The sequence below is a fragment of the Carcharodon carcharias genome, chromosome 17 (genome assembly GCF_017639515.1).
Source record: "Carcharodon carcharias isolate sCarCar2 chromosome 17, sCarCar2.pri, whole genome shotgun sequence".
Taxonomy (NCBI): domain Eukaryota; kingdom Metazoa; phylum Chordata; class Chondrichthyes; order Lamniformes; family Lamnidae; genus Carcharodon; species Carcharodon carcharias.
The window spans coordinates 56,037,495-56,056,131 of record NC_054483.1 but is presented as its reverse complement, the minus strand read 5'-3'; the positions used below and the strand labels follow the sequence as shown (position 1 = coordinate 56,056,131).

At 41.3% G+C, this 18,637-nt stretch overlaps 1 protein-coding gene across 1 annotated transcript in view; it reads right to left on the bottom strand.

The window, feature by feature from the left end:
• pcdh15b (protocadherin-related 15b) overlaps nucleotides 1-18,637 on the bottom strand; it is a 1,048,074-nt gene that overhangs the window by 845,834 nt on the left and 183,603 nt on the right. The window contains exons 4-5 of the mRNA XM_041210329.1: nucleotides 2,579-2,593; nucleotides 2,177-2,242 (exon numbers count right to left, since the gene is read on the bottom strand). Of these exons, the coding sequence (XP_041066263.1) occupies nucleotides 2,177-2,242; nucleotides 2,579-2,593 (81 nt within the window). The remainder of the gene's footprint in view (nucleotides 1-2,176; nucleotides 2,243-2,578; nucleotides 2,594-18,637) is intronic.

Here is an 18,637-nt window from a genome sequence, read left to right as displayed (position 1 = left end):
CCGCTCCAAACAGCAAGTTAATATTGGAATGCAACAGGAGGGCAGTGGGATCAGAGGGGATAAGATATTGTCCTCATTTTTTTTAAACTAGCCCCACCCATCCCCAATCACTAGCCTAGTTTATGCCAGGTGTGGGGCAGTCAAAACGCAAGGCAGTAATTGTTTTCTTCCTTCAGCATTTTGTGCACTGGTCTACAGGTTGAGTTAAAAATAACATATCAAATGCAGAAATCTTTGCACTAAAACAGATTGTTAATTGTAACTAATCTGCCATTTATTTCAACAACAATTATTTATTTGTGCAACTCGATTAATTGCAACAAAGTATCCAGTCCCACAAGATAATTAAGCAGAAAGTAGTATATTAACCCATATGTTCAGAACTCGAATGCCGCTTAATAGCAGTAAGTGTAGCAGCCCTCAAGTGCACTCAGTAAAATATGTCTCCTGTGCACTAATGCATGTGTCTGCCGGCAGTCTTGGTATTTATTCCACCCATGGGAGCCATTTATTGCTTCAAACATCCAGAGTCCAATGCTCATTGCTTAACTGAAATGGTAGACCTTGCAGGCAAGAAGGCCAAATGTATTGTACGTAGCCCAAGGGTCATCCACTGTTTAAAATATCAATATGTTAATGTAATTTCACTATGCAGTCACACAGACGTTTGTATTGAGTTTATAAATTACATTGGCTTATGTCGATAGCAGCAATGTGATTGATAACTGTATATTTGAAGATATAGATATTAACCTTGCACTCTAAGCAAGTTGCTGCGTTTTGCACTACTGCAAAATCAACACAGCTTAAAACATAATTTAGGTTTTATCCATGGCTCAATGGTGGCACTCTACCTTCATGATTGAAGGTTCTGGGTTCAAACTCCAATCTAGAATTCAGCACATACTTTAAGTTGACACTTCAGTGAAGCATTGCAGGAGTACTGAATGGTTTCTCAAATGAGATGTAAGGCCCCATTTGTCTGCTCACACAGATTCAAAAATAGTCCATTGATATATTCCGCCATTTTTTTTTCTCTACTGGCAACATTTAACAGCACCAAAAGCAGAATAACTGGTCACCTGTCTCACACTGTTTGTGGGACCTTGTGTGGAAACTGGCTGCCATGTTTTGCTACATGACAACAGTGGCAACACTTCAAAATTAATTAATTGGGTATGAAGCACTTTGGCACACCTTGTGCCAAACATTCTGCTATATAAAAGTAAATTCTTTTTCATAGAAACTTATTTCACAGGAGGAAGACATTCAGTCACTGTACTTAAGCAATCTCTTAATGTGAAAGGGCAATCCAATAGCCCCATTTCCTTACCCATTCCCCACAGCCCAGCAAATGTTTTATTTAAATTAATTTCCCCTAATACTCAGTACTAATCACATTTTTCAACCCTAGGATTTAGTATTTCAGAATAATAATCACAATCATATGATAAAAAAATTATAGTCTCCAGCACTTGATCTAAAGCATCTCACTATATTTTAACACTACATTCACACTTTGCTGTATGTGTGCATTGCTAAATTTAAACGGTTGGATAATTCTAAATTTTAGTGTGCAAGTGACTGAAGTTTCAGGAACAAACATAAACATGGAAATGTTTTTTTCCCCTAGGTTTGTCTGTGGCACCTTCCCTGATTCTGTCAAGATACATGTTATTTTTGTGGCTTCACTGGAATGCAATATACGCAACAAGTGACTGATCTGTGACCTGAACTCATTCAAAAGATGCAAACTATTCCTGCTATAATATTTAAGAATGATTTTCTTCTCTAAGTGTGACCCTTACACATATCAAAGCATGTCACATTAGTTTAACTTCCTTGTCAGATGACAGAAGACAACTGCACTATAGGCCTGGAAACATTATAGGCTGAAAATTAATGTTTGGTTAATGCCTCAATTAAAATTGTGGACAAATGATGTCTTAAAAACATATTAATCATTTGTCAGGTGTTACCATAAACAGAAACTCTGGCCTCACGAATCATAGCTCTTGATGCATAATCATCAAAATTAAGTTCAACTTACACATTTGAATTTAATTTATTCAAAATCAACAATCATTTTCAATGCGGGATTTTTGCTTTAATGTTTATTTTCTGCTGCAAATTGTCAAAATCAAATGATATGAATAAGTTCAAACATGTCACTCACCATTTCGACTTTCTTCATCAATTGCTACTATAGTTGCTGGGGGGCCAGATCTTGCCAACTTGCAATCTGTCAGTAGCAACAAAAAAAATTATACAAATGTACTTTCAAGAAAGTCCACAGCTTAGATGCTTCAACTAGCACAATCTTAAAGGCGTAAACAAGTCTTATTGTGTTTTTACTGATGCAAGTCTCGTACAGAAACAACGAATGGAAAACACAATTTAGAAAAAAGTTAGATATATTCTGTGACTGTTCTCTTTCCCCATCCTTTATGTCACAAATTTTAATTGAACACAATCATTAACGACGTAACTTAGTCACAATACGCAAAGTATTAAGATTAGCCAAGCAGCAACTTATAAAGATTTTAAGAATACGTAGCTTCATTATTCACCATCTTACCGTCAAACTGCCAATCTGGAGTCAAAGTTCAGTGTCACAAAGATTGAGGCAGCACAGCATAGTAAAAGAGAAGAAAGGATGACAAATTTTCAGTGGATTAAAATAGAGTATTAGACTTCAAAATGAAGGCAAGAATTGAAAGTTGCAATTAAAAATAATCTGAAGGGAAATAAAATTAATCAAAAAGTGTTGAACCACATTTCCTATCTGTAAGCTGAGCTCTAAACTATATGCACTGTAGTACTCAGCAAAACTGCAGGCCAGTTCTAATACCCATCTGAAAGAACAGAAAGAAAGGATATGTATATGATGTCATTAACGAGCATATTGCTGCTTTGATTTTTTAATGTTTGGATGTTGCCATCCTCAATGAAATTTAAATTACTTTAAATTGTTAGGAATAAAGAAGCAACAAACAAGGAAAGCGTAGAATAAATAGCAAAAATGCAAACCAATTAATTTGATTATGAAGAATACCTGGAAAATATATTGATATATTCAATGTAATCTTAATATCTCATTCATTCCAACAAGCAGTGTTTGGCACCAACATTAATATTAACATTTCTTCAGTTCTTTCATCAAGTTGGTGCAGGCCTCTGAAATCAGCATTTTGACATGTTGCTCTGGCTTTTTAATGCATTCATTTGAAGTGAAGCCTGTGCATGTGCAAACATTTTTTCCCCTCAAATCTCGATCTATCCTTGGCCCTCTCCTATTTCTCAAACACATCCTGCCCTTTCACATCGTCCAAGAACGCATAGTCAGTTTTCACTTGTAGACTGATGACACCCAGCTCAACCTCACCATCACCTTTCGTGTCTTCTCCGCTGTTGCTAAACAATCACACTGTTTGTCAGAGACCCAGTACTGGATAAACAGAAGTTTCCTCCAATTAAACATTGGGTCCCTGCTACAAACTCTGTCCCCTATCTACTGATGCCATCCCTATCCCAAGCTCAACCAGATTGTTTGCAATCTTGGTGTCACATTTGACCCTGAGTTGAGCTTCGAACCACATATCTATGCCATTGCTAAGACTGTTATACAGCAGAAAGTGAAGGATGATATTTGAACCAATCTTTACTCAGTCTTAAGTTTATTTACATCGAAACATTGCAAGCATATACCTCCTGTTAGGGGGAAATTAAAAACGTTAAAGAGAATACAGTAAGAATTTACTGAAAAACCATTAAAATCTCCAGACATGGCTGCTAAACATATTAAAAGTTGAAGATTACCAGATACACAGACTTGAGAGTCAGATTAGAGTCAAAAAGTAGGACATAAATTAGATTAAGTGTACTCCCCTCTCACATCGGGAAGGGGCAGATGATTTTAGCTTAGATATGGGAAGACATACAATGGACAAAGAGGGGGCTTTGATGAAACACAGTCTTGAGTTGTGAGAACCAAGGTCTTTGCGTACGTGTTTTCATTTTGATTGGGCAATATAATTATCTATATAGCCTTTAGAATAATTGGTTAGTAAAATCACATGTTTATGTACTCAATAGGATAGAGTTAGCATGGGACTGGTGTGTTGGTTACTGATTGGATGTATTCAAATGTACTATGATAAGGAAAAGTACAAAAGTAATGAAATGTGATCAATCTGGGAGCTGGGTCTTCATTCTTAGGAATGATTGCGGCTCCTTTGCATATGCCTGAATAAAACTTGTTAAAGGAAGCCTGAGTCTCTATGGGGTTAGAGAGTGTAACTTCTCCTCTTCAACTGGCCTATGTGGTAGTTGCAGGATTGGAGGGTGTACCTTCTTCACCTCCTAACTCAACAACCCACAGTTTCAGTGAGTGTCTCTTTATATGTGCTCAAGTAAAACCCCAATTAATGCCCTCCACCAATTGATTTACAATTAATAAAGACTAGCTATTTCTAGCCCATAACATCATCCACTCCATCCCTGTCTCAGCTTTTCTGTTACAGGAAGACTTCTCCATCCTATTGTTAAATCTAGGCTTGACTATTCCAATGCATTCCTGGAAGACTTCCCACATTGTACCATCTGTAATCTTGAAGTTAGCAAAACTCTATTGCCCATGTTCTTACATGCACCAAGTCCAATTCATTCATTAACTCTGTGCTCACTGACTTATGTTGGCTCCCAATTGTGCAATGTTTCAATTTTAAATTGCTCATCTTTGTTTTCAAATCCTTTCTTGGCCTTGACCCTTCATATGTCTGTAATCTCCTCCAGCCCCACAGCCCACTGGGCATTCTGCACTCCTCTAATTCTGGCTTCTTGGCTATCATCTACTTTAATTGCTCCACCATTGGTGGCAGTGCCTTCAGCTAAGGCGGCTGTAACTGCCTTAAACCTTCTCTTAAACTTTTATCCCCCTGTTTTCTCCTTTAAGATACTCCTTAAAATCTATCTCTTTGATCAATTTGGCCAACTGCCTGAATATCACCTTTATGGCTCAGTGTCAACTTTTGCTTATAAAGCTGCTGCGAAGCACCTTGACACATTTATCAAATTAAAGACGTTATAACAAATATGTGTTTCTGTTGTTGTTGCATATGTCAGTTACGTATATTAAGTTTTCAGTGTTCACATATGCACATATCAAAATGGGGAGAAAAACATCTGTCAGTCTCATGATAGCTCAGTGTAGCACGGGCTACCTCTATGTGGGAGAGTGTTGGGTTAGTCACTGAGGAGTGAAGACAGAGTTTTTATGTTGTGAACACATAAGTATAGCTGTGGAGTTAGACTGTAAATAAACAGTATGTGTTTATTCTAACAACGACCTCCTATGTTCTCTGTCTCTATACTGACCCGGTCACCCGGGACAAAGCATGCAACCCGGATCCTTTAGCCCCAGCAAACCAGCACTGTATTCAAAAAAAATAGCAACGAGAGATAAAGCACAAAAAATCACAGAAGAAACGAGGTAAAAAGTGAGAGTGAAAAATTAAGGAAACCAGAAGAACTGAAATCGGGCTGCACCTCTCACAGTAGTAAGTTAAAGAAAATTTCCTTCTGCGCATCGAATTAATTCCCTCAGAGGTGCCGCAATTTGGAAGAGTAGAGCCATTCGATCCAACCTCGGACGACTGGTCTCACTATGTTGAACGCAAGGCGTTCTTCTTCCAGGCAAATGACATTGTGGGGGAGAAGAGGCATGCGCTCCTTCTGTTCACGTGTGGGAGTAAGGCTTATGGATTAATTTGAAATCTGTTGGCGCCCAGTGCTCCAGACTCCAAAGGTTTTGATGATTTAGTGAATCTCGCAAGAAATCGTTATCAGCCAAGCCATCAGTGACCACACAAAGATTTAAATTCAACTCAAGAGTCAGAGCTGCGGGTGGGAATTGTTGCTTCTTATGTTGCAAGTCTGAAGCAATTAACTAAATACTGCGAGTTACGGACTTCAATCAATGATATGCGGTATAAACGAAAAGGTGATCCAGAGGACATTGTTGGCAGAAACAAATCTCGATTTTCTGAAGGCATCGGAAATCGCTATTGCAATGGAAAGTGCAGTGCGAGACTCAGAAGCCATTCGAGGAGCGCAAAATGGTGCCGTCCTTCATGTTGGGCAGGAAGCTTCAAATAAAAAGAGCTCAAAAGTGCAGAGCTTTGTTCTGAAGCAGGAAGCAACCCCCACTGACGGACCAATTAAAAAGGAGATCTCAGCAGCAAAAGCTTGGCATCTTACTAACGAAAATGGAAGTAGACAGCCCCCTAAAGAATGTTTCTTCTGCCATCAATATGGACACCTCATAAGAAACTGTAAAGATAGAATCAGGCAGACTGTCAGACAAAGGCAAAAACCCAATGAGATAAACATCGTTGAAAAGTCTGAACTAACAGATGCTGATATCTATTCACTATATAATTGAAAGGTAGGAAGAATGGAGCCTGTGTAATGATGAGAGTGAATGAGAAACCTATCAGACTGGAGGCTGATACTAGTGCAGCTACTACGGTGATCGGAGGGCACACTTTTTGAAACTTGAATCAGGGAGAAGGTAAACTGAATTTAGAAGAAACCGTTGAAAAAAATTAAAGACCTGTACAGGAGAAAGCATAGAAGTCAAGGGTGTATGTAAAGTCTCAGTAAACTACAAAGGTCAAACAGAGAGATTACCCTTGATGGTAGTAGCAGGTGAGGGACCTAGTCTCCTCGGACGAAACTGCCTGAAAGAAATTAAATTGGAATCTTCCAACTAAGAACTATGGACTTTCAGAGTTAATACAGAAATATTCCTCAGTTTTTCAAGGAAGAACTTGGAAAAATTGAAGGGCTACAGGCAAAAATTCATGTAGATCCCAAGGCAACACCAAGAATCATGAAGGCAAGACCAGTACCTTATGCAATGCGGGATAAGGCAGAAGCAGAACTAAACAGATTAGAAAACCAGTACAATTTTCAGAGTGGACAGCTCCAATTGTATCTGTTCTCAAACCTGACCGAAGCATTAGAATATGCAGGGACTATAAATTAACAGTCAATCAAGTTACAAAATTGGATAGACACCCCATACCTAAAATTGAAGATTTATACACTAAATTTGCAGGTGGAAAGGCTTACAAGAAGTTAAATTTGAGTCATGTTTACCAGCAATTAGAATTAGAGCAGGCATCCCGGAAGTTCGCCACCATAAATACACGAGGGATTGTACCAATACACCTGTTTACCATTTGGGTATCTTCTACTTGTGCTATATTCCACAGAACCATGGAAAGCTCGTTACGGGGCTTGCCCCATGTTGTAGTTTATCTTGACGACACTCTCGTGATTGGACTCACAGAAAAAGACCATTTGATGAACCTGGAGAAAGTTCTGAAATGTTTTTCACAGGCTGGAGTGGGGTTGAGAAAGGGAAAGTGCACATTCCAGGCAAAAGAGGTAACTTACCTAGGTCACAAGGTTGATTCACAAGGCCTACATCCAGTTGAAGAAAAAGTGAAAGCCATTAAAGAAACCCCAGAACCAAAGAATACATCTGAATTGAAACCATTTTGGGGATGAGTAACTATTACGGACACGTCTTGCCTAATCTATCGACATAAATAAACAATATAATGGTGTCTGTTAAGACAAATCAGAGATGGTCATGGGAAACACACAAGAAGAAGCTTTCACAAAAATTTAAAAATTGTTACAGTCATCTACACTTCCACTACATTTTGATCCAAAGAAAAAATTGATATTAACATGTGATGCATCAGCTTATGGAGTAGGAGTGGTGCTTTCTCTTTGAATGCATGATGGATCAGAACGACCTGTAGGTTATGTGTCAAGAACACTTAGTACTACAGAGAAAAAGTACTCTCAAATTGAAAAAGAAGGCCTGGCAATCACTTTCGTGTTAAAAAGTTTCAGTAACATGTGCAAGGTCGTCACTTTACTATCATAATAATGGATCACAAGCCATTATTAGGAATATTCGGTGAAGACAAGGCCCCCTGTAGCCTCAGCAAAGTACAAAGATGGGCACTGATCTTGGCAGCATATGAGTATACTCTTATTCAGTGACCTGGAATTCAAATTGCAAATGCAGATGCACACAGTCGTTTACCCTTGAAGGTAAATGATGAGGATGTTCCAATTCCTCAGGAATATGTCTTGTTATTAAACTTCCTGGACTCATCATTGATATGTACCAAACAAATTAAAGATGGGACAAACCAAGACCCAGTCTTATCCAAAGTGTGAAATCAAGTTCTTTCTGGTTGGTCAAAAACACAAGTATCAAATGAAATGAAACCGTATTTCCAGAGAAAATACAAGTTAGCCAGCCAAGAAAGTATTTTATTGCTGGGAGCTTGTGTAAATGTTCCTCCAAAAAGGATGAAAACCACTGTTATCTGAGTTTCACAGTTCACACCCTGGAATTTCTAAAACGAAGGCAATAGCACATAGTTACATGCGATGGCTGGCAATGGATGGAGAGATAGAAAACTTAGTAAAAAGTTGTATGCAATGTCAACAAGTACCAAAATTACCTGCAACAGCCCCATTACATACCTAGGAATGGCCAAAAAGACCAGGGGTCCGGGTACACATCGATTATGTGGAATCTTTTATGGGAACAATGTTTCTCCTTATAATAGGCACACATTCAAAATGAATGGATAGAAATGATGTAAGGTCACCCAAATCTTCAGCGATAATAGACAAGCTACAACATAGCTTTGCTATAAACGGATTACCTGAAGTGCTAGTATCAGATAATAGAACAGTATTCACAGGTGCTGAATTTAACCGATTTACAAGCCTCAATAGTATTGCTCATGTGAAAACACCTCCATACCAGCGTTCTTCCAATGAAATTGCTGAGAGAGCAGGTCAGACGTTTAAATCCGGTATAAAGAAATTGTCTGGAGATTCGACAGTGACTAAATTAGCATGATTTATATTCCATTATCGGACCACTCCTCACTTGGCAACAGGTGTCATACCTGAATGGTTAATGAAATGCCCTCTCTGTTCAAGACTGAGCCTAACTATGCCAAATTTGAAAGGGGGAGGTAGAAAGAAGGCAGGTAAAAATCAGAAAGTGGGACATGATTGTCACAGTTGGGATGGAATATTTCATGCAGGAGAGAATGTATTTGTGAAAAATTTTAGAGAAGGGCCAGAATGGTTGTTCGCTGAAATAAGTGCTGTAACGGGACTTCTTTCCTATCATGTAAAAGTTGAAGATCAAATAATAAGAAGACGTGTGGATCACATATGAAGTGGAGAAGCCAAATATCCAGAACTGATTCCAACAGCACTCGAGACTGAATCAACAGTTCCTATGGAAAGAACTCAACCAAGTACAAATGTATTTGAAGGGTCAACTGTACCTGAAAGAGTCGAAGAAACAATTTACAAGTACCCAGCTGTAGAACTTGAAATTCAGATGACTTCAATAAGAGGGACTCCAAAGCAAACTTCAGTAGCTGTAGAGTTGAGATGTTCTACACGTTTGAGGAAGCCCACAGAGAGACTGACTTTGTAAATAATTGAACTGCGTAAATGCCTTGATGTATTGAAAAGTTGTAAAATGTATTTTTCAGGAAAGGGGAAGGGATGTAGTAACTTGAGACATAATGTACCTTCAAGTATTGTAATGTAAGGTCACATGATGTTATTGTCCAATAGCAGAGTAGCACCTCTACGTGGGAGAGCCTTGGGTTAGTCACTGAGGAGTGAAGACAGAGATTTTACGTTGTGAACACATAAGTATAGCTGTAGAGTTAGATTGTAAATAAACAGCATGCGTTTATTCCAAGAACAACCTCCTAATGTTCTCTGTCTCAATACCAATGCGATCATCCTGAACAGAGCGTGCAACACCCTTTAGCCCGAGCAAAGCAAGGGCACAGGATTCAACAGGGAGCCATCAATAATATAACTTTAAAAATGAGAAATTACAGTCTATTGTCAAAAGGAAAACTGGAATGGGGAAGCGTTAAAGAGATGATTACTGTTTATTGAAGCAGAAGCCTTAACTATGTCTGAATGTGTCAGAAACTCTATCTATGCAGTCAAATAATGTCACAAATCACACTCCTAGTCAGCATTTAATCAGCAGGTTGATAACATAAATAGGGTCAATGAGAGGCAGAGAGAGCACTCTTCATTTATAGCATTTAGGGTTATGAAGAAGCTCAATAGAATATACGTTCTCTTAAAAGACTAACATTTGGCACTCGCTGCATTGGGAAATGGGATATAAAGTATCACAATTAACTTGTGTTAAAAACCATTGCCAACATAATTTGTATATAAGGTCTGAAAACAGTGTATTGCATTAACAGATCGGCTACTGCATCACTTGCCAAGTAGCCTGGGGATTGGAGTCCAGCTATGACACTTGAATGCTGGCCTCACCTGTCCCTTTAAATGTCAGTCATTCCCTGAGGCAATCCAGCTAACTAGTTGCTTGTAGATTCTTGAAGAGAACTAAAGGTCAGCAAATTGATTTTAAACTTCAGGGCTCAGGTCAATCACCAGTTTTCTTTTCTTAACCAAAAAATGTTGTTTTATGTGACATGTGGAGTATCATGTACAGGCATTAGGTACAATATTTATACGAGCTCATCTCCTATGGCTATGCATGTGGTTAGTCTGTGAATATAACACCTGTACATGTCTTTGATGTTTTCTTGTTGCTGTTGCTCTCCATCTCTTCTCTTCTGCTCTGACTCTTTTCTGTTTTGTTGCTGCTTCTCTTCCCTTCAATTAGTTTTCTGTCTTCTAATTTTCTCTCTCCCCTCATTAATGTTGGAGGTAGTCGATGGTGTAGTGGGAAAGCAGCCACCATTGGCTACAGCGTTCATCTGGAGTGGGGAATGAGCAGAAAATGTAGTCTTCAGTAGCTCCTTCCCATGTTCTTCTCGAATCACACACCAACCCGCTATCTCACATCACGTTTCATACCTTTCACCTGTTCACGGCATATTTCAGTGCCTCTGTCCTACCTTAAACCCAGCTTTTCCCTAATGAACTATGCATGTAACCTGCATTCCCCTTGCTCAGTCACTCACCCCATCCTTAATTCACCATTCACTATCCACCCCCAATGCCATTACCCTCAGGTGTGACAGCAGTGAAAGCCCACCCAACTTACATCCTACTCTTTTACCTTCTAACAACCACCACAAACGTGTGCAGCCTCCTCCCCCACTCCCAACCCCCCGCCGATTGTATTTACATTAATGAAAGTACCTTTATTGGTCGAGAGATTAAACTTAAGAAACATCTCTCTGTTCTGCCATGGCTCAGTTGGTAGCACTCTCACCTCTGAATCACAAGTTTCTGGATTTAAGCCCAAATTCAGGGCTTGAGCACAAAAATTAAGTCTGGCACTCCAATGCATTATTGAGGATACATGTTCCTGCTCAGGCGAATGTAAAAGATAAAAGTAAAAAACTGCGGATGCTGGAAATCCAAAACAAAAATAAAAATACTTGGAAAAACTCAGCGGGTCTGGCAGCATCTACAGAGAGGAGTTAACGTTTCGAGTCCGAATGACCCTTCAACAGAACTAAGTAATAATAGAAGAGAGGTGAAATATAGGCTGGTTTAAGGGGGTGGTGGGATGAGCAGAGCTGGATAGAGGGCCAGTGATAGGTGGAGATAACCACCTAAGGAATGTAAAAGATCTCATGGCACCTATTTCGAAGAACAGCAGAGGAGTTATCCCCAGTGTCCTGGTCAATATTTATTTTTCATCAACATCACATAGCTGTTTGTGGAAGTTTGCAAATTGGCTGCCATATTCCCTACATTACAACAGTAACTACACTTTAATAGTACTCCATTGGAGATACAGCACTTTAAGGTGCGCAGTGGTTATGAAATGTACCATATAAATGAAAGTCTTTTTCTTTTCTCACATGTTAGAAATTAAAAGTTTTACTTTCACAGGTGTCCGTGGTCAACACTGAACTTTATTTTGTACTGCCTGGGACAAATCTCTAACCCCCAAAGTCTCTCTCTGATCCCTTTCTGCACTTTGCCACCTGCCCCAACTTCCCCAGTTTAGTAAATTTTTTGAAGTTCACAGAAGGCAAAACTCCAGTAAACCTTTAAACTTTTTTTTCTCTTATTACTTGAAGAAAAGCAACTTCCCAAAAATGACAGGAGGTAATAAGAACTATCTTGACAGTACAGCTGATAGAATGGTTCTGATGTATCCTGAATAATACAGTATGCAGCACAATCCAAATTCAGTGCATGGAGTCACGGTTCTAGATTTTTAATAATCTTTACCTTGTATAAACCTTATTTTGGAGATTAGAAATTTTAGATACTGTGGCAAAAGAAGTGAATAAAAAAAAACATTTTGAGTGACTTGTGGGAACACAGTAACCAGCAAATAGACAGATTGCATAATCCCATGGTGATACATTCGCTATAAATATCAACTATTGTATGTCATGCAGTGTGATGTCTTTAACACTGAAACTGCCTATCATGCCGCATAAGTGCTTGCAATACATTTTCAATAAAAAACATGGTCCAGGTATTAAATGCATAATACATATATTAACAGATTTCCCATGGAATTGTTCCTCATACATAAGATGATGAATTGGACAAGACGGTTAAAGTCAAGTGATGCACAAGGGGTTATTTGGCTGCTAACCTCCTCCAAAGGTCATAAAATCTAATTTATTCAGGTAAATGCTGGCTCTGTTCAATTAGAGTTTAACTGTTGTTTGTTCAGGAAAGTTTACCGCATAACAATGTGAAGACAACCATCCAAAAATACTATCCTCTCCTTCATCTCCCGCAGTTTTCTCTCCAGCTTCTTTTTTTCAAATATTTCCCTACTTGCATTTTAAAGGTCACTATGGATTCTGCTTCTGCCATTGTTTTGGATAAGGCGCTTTTTAAAAAACAACTTTGCAGATAAAGAAAATTCCCTCACATTGTACTTTGGAGATGATCTTGAATTACACCCTCTTAACCTTCTTAACTGATTTTACTTTAAGGATCAGGTAAATGTAATATTCCAGGCTGTTTTCTTATTCAGTACTTATCACTGACAGTTGTCTGGGATTTAATTAAACCAGTTCTGTGGCAAAAATAATTAATTTTGCTATTCTTGGATGAAGTGTAAGTGAAGTTCCAAAGAAGAGTGATATTGGACTTGAAACATTAAGTCTGCGGGCAGAATTGTCCCAAATTTGCACCAGGTTTGGTAGTGGGCGGGAAAAGGACATTTTACCCACCGACCGCAATGGCAGGTTTTCATGCTGTATCATCCCATTCCTGGCATGTCCCACCTCATTAATAATTCAATCCTGGGAAACATGCCAGGTCGTTGAAATTTGCCTGCCCTGCTGTCACCTCAGGCCTTCAGTAAACTGGGCACCATATTTAACGGCAGCCCCTGCACAGAGCTAGCACTCTTCAAGGGATAGGAAGCTGCAGGGAACTGATGACTACCAAAGAGAGGAATCATGCTGTCCCCATTTTTAGCAAACCCTCTCTTGAGTGCCTGCTGGATGCAGTGGCACGCACCACAATATCCTCTAACCCCACTCTGGGTGAAGACCAGCAAGCAAGGTTGCCAATCCAGCATGGGAGGCAGTGGCAGCAGTGGTCAGCACCAATGCCATACAAAAGAGGACTGACATCCAGTGCAGGAAGAGAATGAATCTCTCATCTGTTCTGCCAGGGTAAGTCACTCTTCTCATCACACTCAACTCACACTCTCACAAACCCATCACACATCCACAGTGATCTCACACCTCAAGGGACAACACCACAAAATCTCACACACACCCTCACATCTCCATCAGACTCATATCCTCTGGAGCTTGCACCCTCATCCTGTCCATGGCTCCGCTCACCACACAAATATTCCATGCAGTACCATGCATCCTGCTCACACTCTTTCCATCTGCTTTTATGCAGGAGAAGCTAGCTGACAATAGCAGGGAAAGGTCCCCAATCAGGCCCAGATTAGACCCTTCACTCACTTTGAGGAGCATGCCAATGCGCTGACTAGTGAGGGCGTGGACCATGCCTTCTGTGATGGTGAAGTTGGCAGTGAGCACCCACATGAGGACCCTACACCACATTGTCCATTTCTCAACACAATTGTGACTGCTCTCTCTCCTGCTTTTGACTCTGCTGTCATGTACTAATCATCTCAACTTTGGTTCAGTGACCAATACCCTCAGCCAGCCAGTTCCTCAGCTCCAACAGATCCTCACCTCCAGCCAAGAAGGCACATCCTCCATTGAAGAGCTGGAAATAAGCAGCCTAAAAGACTCGCCACAGCGCTTACCCACGTCCTCCACCAGTGCAGATACACACACCTATGGGACTTAGATCTAGAGCAGGCTCAGGTTCACAATCTGGTGGTCACCGCACGGACATGTGTCCACAGCAGGAGGAAGCAGGTTCAGCCGTGCTCCCCAGTACTCAGAGGACTATGGGGGGAAGAGGCATCTGTGAGGTCTGAGTCAGATGACGAGCCTCTGGATTCGGCCTTCATCCTGGAGAGTCAGCAGAAGGCGGAGGAAAATCACGCAAAGCTGTTGGAAGCCCTCAACAGACTGGCACTTGAGTTGGAGGAGTGTGTCCACCTGCTCTCTGAAGTGGTACCTACATGTGCGTGTATGGAGATCTCCATGGGGAGGATGGTGGATGCCATGCAGACCTTGGTCCAGCAGAATGTGGAGGTGCACGCAGATCTGAACTCCAACATGGGAGCCATGGTTGAGTTCTGCAGTCGCAACTCGAGGGGGAAATGGTGCACTTCGATGTCTCTCCAGGAGCTCCTTCTCCTCAAGGAGTCAGGCTGGGGCCCTTGGGCACCCAAATGGAAGAGGTGAGGCAGCTGGACACCCCTGGGTCATACACTCAGGAATCTCAGAAGCTGTCCTCCCACTCCAAATCCCCTTTGCCTGTGACCCCCTCAACCGAGTTCTCTGTCACCGCAGATGGAGCAGCTGGCCTACAGGAGGACAGCCAAATCAAGCCAGCTTCGGCTCTCCAGAGGACCCACGCCAAAGTGATCGAAGGCAACAGGGCTGTCACCACCCCTACTGTAGGTGTCAGGGCAGCATCTAGAAGAAGTGGTAGGCCTGGAAAAGGTAAGAGTTTCTGATCACAAGTGATTGCACAGGTGAACACATCTTGTCACTTAATAATCTAAAAATATATTTACTTTCACTGAGAAATGTGTAATGATGTCTTTCAGCTACATTTATAGGCTTTATGAGTTCTCCCCCTGCATGACAACCCCGACCCTCACCATCCCTCCCACCAATACCGTCGCCACACTCTCCCTCCCACCCTACCGGCTCCATCTGCCCTCTCTCATATTCACCATTCCCTTTTATCACGCGCACCCTCAGTTCGCTCCCCAGGAGGCAGTCATTGCCTCCACAGACCCCTCCCTTGTACGATCACCTGGACATACCCTATCTCTTACTCCCTCCAACCTCCTGGACTCCTTCCCCCCACCTCCAAACTACTTCCCAGCTTACACCTACCTCCCCAGTTGCCCATTCTCCACCATTAATCAGTCCTCCACCCGTACTCCCTCCCCCCCCCCAACCTCACCTCCCCTGACACCTTTGTTCCTCTCATCCCCACCTCACCCCCTCATCGCCTTTGTTCCCCCCTCCCCACTTCATCCCTCCAACACCTTCATTTCCCCTGACCTCAGCCCCCTGACACCGTTCCCCTCTCCCCACCTCACCCCTCAATACCTTCATTCCCCCCTCCCAACCTAACCCCCCAACACCTTCATTCCCACCCCCCCCCCACCTGCTAAGCTCACTCCCCCAACACCTTTTTTCCCCCGCCCCAACCTCACACCCCCATCACCTTCATACCCTCTCTCCCAACCTCATTCCCACCTGCCCCCGGTACATCCTCCTCTCCCAGTCAAACCTAGACCTTGCCCTCCCACCCCGCCACCAACCCCTGCGAGTACACCTTCCTCTCCCACTCACAGCTGGACCTTCCTCTCCCCCACCTTTAGACAATCAACCATTGCAGCTCATGGCCAAGACCCTGATGTCCCAAAGCAGACCCCAGACATCAACGGAGACCTCCCACCTTGCACAAGCTGCTTCGTGGAGGATCCATGTCCATGAAAATCCACACAGTATGGATGCACATGTTCCTCCACGGTCTGGCAACTGTAGCGCTCCAGCGTCTTCAGCTCCTCAGATGTTTGCAATATTAGCAAGGCCCTAACGCTAAGTCCCAACTTCTGCATGTCACACTTGTCAAGACGTTTTTTGGGCCAGCGTGCTGTCCCGCCAAAGTGGGCAGCAAATTTGATGTGGAGGGATGATTCTGGCGAGCAAGACGTATAATTAGATATATTAAAATGACGTTCCTGACATGTGGTGGCAGGAAACGTGACTCACCATCAACAGGTGGAGCAGACAATTGCAAATTGGTTTCACAATGGTGTGAAACAATTTTTGGCCTTCTCACCATATTATCCGCTCATGCCCGCCATGATGCCCAACGCCAAAGGGGACAGAAAATTCCAGCCTGTGTCTCTCTCTACAGTTGCTGCCCGACCTGCTGAATGTTGCTGGTTTTAATTAAGCAGTGTAAGTGTGTTTGTGTAAGAGTGTATGTATATATGAGCATGAAAACATGAAAAGTGAAAGAGAAAGAAAAGAAAAAGTATAAGAATTTGTGCAGGATGAAATACAAACTGCATGGGTTGGCTGGGTTCACAGTGGAAAGCAGAATTGCCGCTTCTTCAGTGTGACACTTGCATAGTGGCATTCTGAGATGTCAAGGGTCTCAAAAGCATCTTGAATGTAAATCTTCCCCCCTAGCTACACAAACATTTCATGCCAATAAGAGTTTACTAGCAAATTGGCCATTGCAATTCACATTGTGATGCAACCTCAGGACCTGCATTTGTTTAGGAATATAATTTTGTCTCCAGAGTTAAGCAGAGTTGATAATGCATTGCTCTCAAGAGCCTTTGCCATTCAGAATGCCACTGCACGTAATACAAGTGATGCAGTGACAAGACGCCATTTCTATTTTCCACTATGAACCTAGCCATCTGGATAAGCTGTCTGCTAGGGAAGAAAGAATTCTGACACCTGGAGTGCTATGTGTAGAAATTCAGTACATAAATTCTGGTATGAAACAGGCATGGAGTGAAGTGCTTGCAAAGAATAAGAACAATTAGTCTTCATGGGATATTAGATTGAAACACCGAGTCACAAATGAGGTGATAATCAAATTTCAAGATGCCAGGAACAAGAACCAAGAAATGTGAAATTGAGAAATTAAAGGACAGATCAGGATCATTTATGTATTATCATCTCTATTGTGAAATCTCCAAGAATCAATAATGTTACTTCTCTTAGATAACCTTTTTCTGTCCATCTAACATCCTAGTCTTCTGGCAACATTCTATTCCAAAGAAAAAGATAGTGGTTTGATTTCAGGCAGTTGAGTATCTGTGTCATTAATAGGGAAAGAAACCAGAGTCAATTGAAAATTTACAATACAACACCAATGGTGACTTGCTTTTTGTTTGGAAAATGTGCTTTGTTTATGATGCACACAATTCATTTTATAACAAGACAAACACTATTATGCTTAGCAATTTTTCACACATTTATGGTTCAAAGTTCTACATGGCTTCACTCAAAATATTGCTTGGTTCACTGAACAACAAAATTATACAATTAGCTGCCAATCCTAAATGTATTTTCAACTAAAAGCAAAATCAAATTTCAACTAGATGGTGTAATTTCTGACCTGGCTGCAAATTTAGTATTACATCAATATGATAAATCGGTGGGTCTTTGACAATTCATAGCAACAGTAGCCTGAGGAGCAAAACTGACTAGAAAGCTGCCGTACAATGCTAACAATCCCATGACAATTTTCTCAACATGTTTGCTGCTGGCATTTAGAATAAAATCAATTGTAGCTACTCTCTCAAGCTCCAGATGTGTTCGATATTCACCTCATAAACTGAAAGGTACAGATGGTGTCAACAATTTTTAGAATATAAGCACATACAAAGTTTAGTATCATTTTAACTTTCTGTTTGCATTAATTCTGACTTTTTGATTACAGCAATTATAAATAATGGTGGAATGTGATACTTGTTTTATTTTAATGTTTTTTTTTATTCATCCACGGGAAGTGGGCTTCGCTAGCGGAGCCAGCATTTATTGCCCATCCCTCAATACCCTTGAGAATGTGATGGTGAGATGCCTTCTTGAACCGCTGCAGTCCATGTGGTGTATGTACATCCACAGTGATATTAAGGAGGGAATTCCAGGATGTTGACCCAGCGATAGTGAAGGAGCGGCGATAAATTTCCAAGTCAGGGTGGTGAGTGACTTGGGGCAGGATTTTAATCATCAGCGAGTGGGGGTGGGGTCTGCTCGCCGATGCGTAAAATGACGTGCGGTGATGTCGGGGGGAACTCCCGACGTCACCGTGCCACATTTAAATTTTCAGGAAGGCGGGGGCGCAGCAAAATCAGCTGTGTGCCTGCCAACCTGTCAATAGCCAATTGAGGCCATTGGCAGAGTCAATTATGTAATTAAAGGACCTGCCCGTCCAACCTTAA